Below are 7,478 nucleotides of genomic sequence, written 5' to 3'. Positions count from 1 at the left end.
GCAGGTGGATTTCTGAGTTTGAGGCCAGCCTGGTCTACAAAGTGAGTTCCAGGACAGCCAGGGCTATACAGAGAAACCCTGTCTCGAAAAAAAAAACAAAAAAACAAAAAAAATTGTACAGTTCTCTGAGTTTTGATATCTATACATACCTATTTAATTATTACTACAGTCAAGACAGTAGGCTGGGCTGTTGCATACCGTTAATCTCAGCATCCTTGAGGCAGAGGCAGGTGGATGGATCTCTCTTAGTTGAGGGGAGCCTAGTCTATATAAAAAGTTTCCAGGCTAGCTAGGGCTAAATAGGAGACCCTGCCTAAAAAGAAGAAGAAGAAGAAAGGAAGAAAGGATAGTAGTGCTGGAGAAACTGCACAGTGGTTGGATCACATCCTGCTCTCATCCTGATGAGAGTTTGGTTCCCAATACCCACACTGGGTGATTACAGCCCCAAGAACTGGATGCTTCTGGCCTCCCTTCCTATACTCACCTGCTTATACTCACATATACACATTTACATAATTTAAAATAAAATAAATATTTTAAAATGATAATACATACACCTCTCAAAATTACATGCTATTTTATGTGCATTTTCTGAGGTGGGTGATGTCATGGTCTGACTCTGTAGCACTGGCTGGCCTGGAACTCAGCGTATATCTCAGGGCCATCCCAAACTCAGCAATCTGCCTGCCTCTGCCTCCCAGGTGCTGGATAATCTAGGTCCTCTATCTCAAACCAGTTCGTAGGAGTATTCACAACACCGTTCTTAGCCCTGGGAGACACCAAGCAGTGTGATCTTTCTGGGAGGTTATTTACTTGGGCAGATACTTTCTGTAGATCTTTCATATTTTTTGTTTTTGAACATCTCTCCTGAACTTACTCTTTCCTGTAAATTCCAGACAGACTCTTGGCTCTGTTTCCTTAGTAGTAAGTTCTCTGGGTTCCATTTGGATTTTTTTTCTTAGAACTCTTAAGACTAGGGTGGAGCTTTTGTTGGTGTAAATTTTCTATTTCCTGAGTCATTGTCCTTTGTTATCTGATACATAGCCTTCCATAAATTATTATTTTATATATTGTTTGTCTTTTGACTATTTTGGGTGCAATGCTAAATGTAATCAGAAAGTCTTTAGAAATGTGAACTGTGAAAAAAAGATTAGATCAAATTGTACTGTGAGCTTTATCATTGAATACATAATAATACTCTTTCTACAGCAAAGTGATTTCCCAAGAGAGACTTTTGAAGGCCCTAAACATGAAGTACTACGAAGATGTCTTTGTGCAGGCTACTTCAAAAATGTTGCTCGAAGGTAAGAGTTACAGTGCTTGAGAGAGTTCATAGACACCACTGTATCTAACTGCAGTGCTAAACAACTTAAAGACTGAAGATGTGATACAGATTCTGTGATGATAACAATTATAAGAAATCTTTTCATAATTGCCATCTGTACACAGGGAACTGCAGTGGTTCAAACTGAGGCACTGGAGCCCAGAGAGGAAAGGAGGAGAGTACATATATCAGCACTTGAAGCAGATGGCAAGAGGGTTGTTGTAATTTGGTAGCCTCAGATTGAGTTTAGGAGCCAAACAAGATAGAAAAGCCGCCGGGCAGTGGTGGCGCACGCCTTTAATCCCAGCACTTGGGAGGCAGAGGCAGGTGTATTTCTGAGTTCGAGGCCAGCCAGGGCTATACAGAGAAACCCTGTCTCAAACAAACAAACAACAACAACAAAAAAGATAGAATAGCATCCCTGGGGAAGGTCAGTTTGGGTATGTAGTGTCAGAGCTCAATTACAAGATGGGGAGAAGCAAGGGATCTTTGTAAGGAAAGTAGTAACATTGGCAATGGGAAGTTCATTATAAAACTGAAGAATGAATCACGTAAGTAAATATGTTAAGGATAATGGTGAGGGAGTTGTTAGTAGGCATGTTGGTTTATGCCTGGTATCCTAACAGTATCATCTGAAAGAGACTGGGAACAGGAAACCACTATTTAGGTCAGAAGAGCCTGAACAAGTGCTCTACCATGAAGAACATGGAAAGTAAAGGTGGTTCTGATTCTAAATTGAGTCCTTCTTCTTTAAAAGATATTATTAGGACATTGCTGATAGTTCAGTGGGGTCTCAGGTTTTGATGTTAGTAATGCATGAATGTTAACTTTCTGTTTTGGTGGTTGTATCACAGTTATGAAGGAGAGTGGCAAGCATTTGGTGGTTATGGGTGAGACAACAGGTTGGAAACTTACTTCCAATTGTCAATGCTTCTGATAAAAATCATTTTTGTGGGCTGGTGAGATGGCTCAGCGGTTAAGAGCACTGACTGCTTTTCCAAAGGTCCTGAGTTCAAATCCCAGCAACCACGTGGTGGCTCACAGCCATCTGTAACAAAAATCCAATGCCCTCTTCTGGAGTGTCTGAAGACAGCTACAGTGTACATATAATTAATTTTTTAAAAAATTGTTTTTGTTTTGTTTTTGTCCTTTACAATTTTCTGTAAATTTAGTTTATTTTTGAATGAGATTCAGGTTCAGAGAGAGACTGTTGTCTTAAATAAAGTGTATAGCTATAGAGGAAGATACCCTGCATTGACCTCTGGCCTCCCTATTCACATGCATGGGCTCGTACACACACACACACACACACACACAAAATAATTGAAGAAATGTGAGATGGGCTAACATGCTTAAGTTACTTTAGCATAAAATATAATTATAGGGCTGGTAAAATGGCTTGGTAAAGGAGCTTGCCCTGAAAACCTTATGACCTCAGGTTGAGCCTTAGAACTGAAATAAAGGTTCATTTGACTCCAAAGTTGTCCTTGGCTTCCACATATGACAAGGCATGAATACACCACATTCCCACCCACCCATTAATATATATTTTTAAATGTATAAAGTATAAACCCACCCTCTTGTAATAGCAGCCTCCTTTATTTAGAATTGTGCTGAAAAGAAATGTTTTTACTGTATGGATAGATACTCTTAGGAGAAATAGAATTTGAGGAATACAAGTGTTTAAACCCAGTTCTTGAGACATTATTGTTACTTAAAGAGATTCCTCTTCCCTAGGTAAACTGCTGCTTCTTTTAGTAGTTAAGAAAACATCAGTTACCTTATTGCTTTACTATTTTGATCTTTATCATTTGATTTTTCTGTTTATAGATCTGTTGGCAGAACATTTTGCACAATGGATGGGCGTGGAAGTCCAGTTCATATTCATCCTTCCTCAGCAGTAAGTTCTTGTTTATTTGGTTGGTTGTTTAGTTGGTTTTGAGAGAAGGTCTCTGTGTTGCTGAGGGTGTACTCTTTCCTCTGCCTCCCAAGTGGTGAGTCAGACTTACAGACTTACACCGCCTTGCCTTGTAAAGCACTCCTTTGTGGGTTTCGTTTTTTGTTTTGTTTTCTCTTGCACTTTACATCCTCGGCCCTTAAAAGGTCCTCTTTTTCAATAAAAGGTTTTATGGGAGCGTGGAGAGGTCAGAGAGTAGCTTGCAGGAGTCAGTTTTTCCTTCCACCAGGTGGGTCCTGGGGACTGAACTCTGGTCAGTTGAGCCATCTTGACAGCCCTAATGTATCTTATTTTTAAGGACAGGGAGGCATTTGTAAGAGCAGAGTACTAACATATCAGTGTCTTCTAGTTTTCACTGAAATGTCTGTCTATATAGAGAGAGCTTAGGGGTGTTGGTTAGCATATGATTTCTGTTTTGTGGAAGAAAATAGGCATTCAGAGGGTTTCAGGTTATTTTTCTGTTATTTTGGAGACAGGTCTGTAGTATGTAGTCCTTGACTGTCTTTATTTTCTTGCTCTTATTTAAAATGGGGCTGATTATTAATATTAATAAATTATCCTTACATTTTTATATAGCTTCATGAACAGGAAACTAAACTTGAATGGATAATTTTTCATGAAGTACTAGTTACCACCAAAGTCTATGCAAGAATTGTGTGCCCAATCCGTTACGAATGGGTGAGAGACTTACTACCCAAGTTGCATGAACTTAATGCGCATGATTTGAGCAGTGTGGCTAGACGTGAAATGAGAGAAGATGCAAGAAGAAAATGGACAAATAAGGAAAATGTGAAACAGCTAAAGGGTGAGTGAATCATAGTTCTATTCTGTTTTTCTAAGAAGGGGTTTATGTTGTAGACCAGAGTGGCCTCAAAGGTCTGGTGACCCTTTGCCACACCGTCCTCAACACTGGGGTTATAGGTGTTCTCTTAACTATAAAGCTGTCTTTTTCCCAGTGGATTCCCCACCCCCCTTTGGACAGTGTTTTTCTGTGTACTCCTGGCTGTCCTAGATCTCACTCTCTAGACCAGGCTGGGCTTGAAGTCAGAGATCTGCCTGCCTTTGTCTTCTAAGTGCTGGGACTAAAGGTGTGCACCATCACTGCCTGGCTCACTCCTTTGTTTCCCTTTTTCCCAGTTTTATTTATGTTGACAGGATCAGCAGAAAGTGCCTTTATCTGCTGGCTCATGTACTTTTTGTTACTGTACTGGTTGTTCTAGGGTCTTGTTCATGTGAAGTGTACATTGTACCACTGAGCTCAGCACCTACATGCTTTTCAACTAGATTTTTGGTTAGACAACATTTAATTTCCTTTTGATCTTTTTTTGTAAGAAAAAAATATTTGTATGTATATGATGTGTATATTCCTGGTTGACCATGCACACGTGGAGGTCAGAGGACATCCTCAGTTATTGGTGCTTGCTCAAGACAGGGTCTCTGGTTGCTACTATGTACTCCAGTCTAGCTGGCCTGGAGCTCATAGTTATTTTCCTGTCTCCACCTCCAATGCTATACAAGTGCATGCTACTGAACCGTCTCCTCAGTCCTTTTTCTTAAGGTTGAAAATAAGGTATATTTATACTATTTCCAGATGGAATATCAAAAGAAGTTCTAAAGAAAATGCAAAGAAGAAATGATGACAAATCCATATCAGATGCACGGGCTCGTTTCCTTGAGAGAAAGCAACAGAGAATCCAGGACCACAGTGACACATTAAAGGAAACTGGCTAAGCAGTGGACTATCCAATTCAGGAAGCAGGAAAGCAGCCAGGAAATGTGCTTCTGTTTTGCCAGTTATTTCAGACAGTACTATCAGAAGGAAGTGGTCAGCAGCTGTTCCTAGCCTGTGAGCCGAAAGCAAATCAGAATTTATAAATCACATCTCATCAATACTAACAAATGACATTTTGAAAGGAAAGATTGGATTGCATAGTCATGGTACATGAATCCAATCAAAGATGATACAATATTTTCCTCACTTCTGTTTTGCTGGCCTTAACTGGTATCAAACAGTGTCACTGAGATATTTTCAAAGAACACTGAATTGTATTTAATCAGCGTGTATTCCATTTGCATTGAAGCATTAAAGATTATTTTCCTTAAATCTCTTCAAGGCCTTCTTATTGCTGTTAGAATAGTGTTGTATCAGGTATGTGACCATTTCAGAAGGCTGAACTTACATAGAGGTTTTTACTCAGCAATACTTAGATGTCTAACAGTTTAATTGCTCCAGAGCTTTATAGGTATTTAAAGACTGATTAGTAAATAAAATTGCCTATGGCAGGACTTTCTTAAATTAATCCTACTCCTTAAATTGATTTTTTTGGGATTATACAAATTCCTTTTTATATAAAAGTATATTGTTTAAAACAGTAGCTATAGCCATTAACCAAAGGACAGATGTGTATATGTGTGTGTGTATATGTGTGTGTGTATGATACATAATATCACACACACACACACAAAGTTCTTTTTAGCTGTTCCTACATACTTGTGTGTCAGCCCATGTATGTAGGTGTGACCGATTTCAAGCAGCCCCTCCACCTGGCCTTTTCTCTCTCTCTCTCTCTCTCTCTCTCTCTCTCTCTCTCTCTCTCTCTGTCTCTCTCTCTCTCCTGCAGCTGCTTGGGTAGGACCATTTAAACACCTATTATGCTAATCTTGAGATGGGATTTTCAAAGCAGCCAACACTTCACTAATGTTTCAAATCAAAACCTTGAGGCTAATATTACACTCAGGCCACACTCAGCAGCACTTGCCTCCTCTTGTTTACTGCCTTGTATTGTAGTTATGTGTGTATATGTCTGTCTTTCTCACTAGATTATACGCTCCTTGTGGGCAGGGTCTATGTCTTCTTCACCTTTGTACCTTTCATGGCACCTAGCATAGTGCTTTGCACATAATCGTCACTCAGTGTTTGTTAATAAAGCTACTAGTGTCATTAAAACTCTATAGACAGTATGTGGATGTTTGTTTTCAGGTTTTTTTAAAAATTCTTTTTATGTAACCCTAGTTGGCCTGGTATTACTGTATAGAACAGGCTGACCTCAAACTCAGTTATCCTCCTGCTCTCTGCCTCTCAGGTGGATTTTATATACTTGTGCCACTATACTAGGCAAGGTTTTATATCTTTAGTACAAAAATTACTCCTAATTTACTTTGATAGGTAATTCTATCCTTTGGTATCCAAAAAATTTTTTTTTTTTTTTTTTTTTTTGGTTTTTCGAGACAGGGTTTCTCTGTATAGTCCTGGCTGTCCTGGAACTCACTTTGTAAACCAGGCTGGCCTCGAACTCAGAAATCCACCTGCCTCTGCCTCCCGAGTGCTGGGATTAAAGGCGTGCGCCACCACGCCCGGCTTGGTATCCAAAAATTTTAAGTTCAGTAGTTACACTTGAAGCCTTTCTGAAAAAATGGTGTTAGTCTGAATCCTGCTTTTCTTTGAAGGTAAGTAGTGATAATTAGTTTAATGTTTCCAGTATCATGAATCTGCTTAAAAATCATTTAGGCTGGCCAGGCAGTGGTGGCGAACGCCTTTAATGCCAGCACTTGGGAGGCAGAGGCAGGCGGATTTCTAAGTTCAAGGCCAGCCTGGTCTACAGAATGAGTACCAGGACAGCCAGGGCTACACAGAAAAACCAAAAGAAAAATCATTTAGGCCTTCCAGTTTTCATTTTCAGGTGTATTTTATCCTTAGAAAAGATGTGGGTAGATTCTTTGAATGAAAACTTTTATAGTTTTTTTGTTTAGCTTTATTTTTTATCTTCTGTGTATGGGTGTGAATTTGTCTGCATATATGTCTGTGTACCACTTGTGTGCCTGGTGTCCCTGGAGACCAGAAGCAAGCACTAGATCCCCTGGAACTGGATTTACAGTTCCAGCCATACAGGTGCTATCCATCAAACCAGGGTTCTCTGAAAGAACAGCCAGTGCTTTTACCTGCTGAGCCATCTCTCCAGATTCTGAAAGCTCTTTTGAATCATAAAATATTAACCACCACATTCTACATCTATAGTCCAAATTCAAATTTCACCAGTTGTTCCAATAATCTCTTTTACTTTTTAAGCAGAATGAAAGTAAGCTATAGAGAAGAATTCCCAGGAGAGAGAAAGGGTTTCCAAGGGAGGAATAGGCCTAATATTTTGTTGGTTGTTTGTTTTGAGCCAGAGTTTCTCTCTGTAGCCCTGGCTGTCCTGG

General features: G+C 39.6%; 1 protein-coding gene across 1 annotated transcript in view; it reads left to right on the top strand.

The window, feature by feature from the left end:
- The window catches only part of Dhx40 (DEAH-box helicase 40), a 40,509-nt gene extending 34,278 nt beyond the window's left edge, over nt 1-6,231 (top strand). The window contains exons 15-18 of the mRNA XM_021177595.2: nt 1,210-1,304; nt 3,155-3,224; nt 3,858-4,086; nt 4,873-6,231. Coding sequence (XP_021033254.1) covers nt 1,210-1,304; nt 3,155-3,224; nt 3,858-4,086; nt 4,873-5,012 — 534 coding nt within the window. The 3' untranslated portion in view covers nt 5,013-6,231. The remainder of the gene's footprint in view (nt 1-1,209; nt 1,305-3,154; nt 3,225-3,857; nt 4,087-4,872) is intronic.
- Nucleotides 6,232-7,478: the final 1,247 nt, after the last annotated feature.

Source organism: Mus caroli, chromosome 11 (assembly GCF_900094665.2).
Source record: "Mus caroli chromosome 11, CAROLI_EIJ_v1.1, whole genome shotgun sequence".
In the NCBI taxonomy this organism is placed as follows: Eukaryota; Metazoa; Chordata; class Mammalia; order Rodentia; family Muridae; genus Mus; species Mus caroli.
This window is presented reverse-complemented; position numbering and strand designations above follow the sequence as displayed.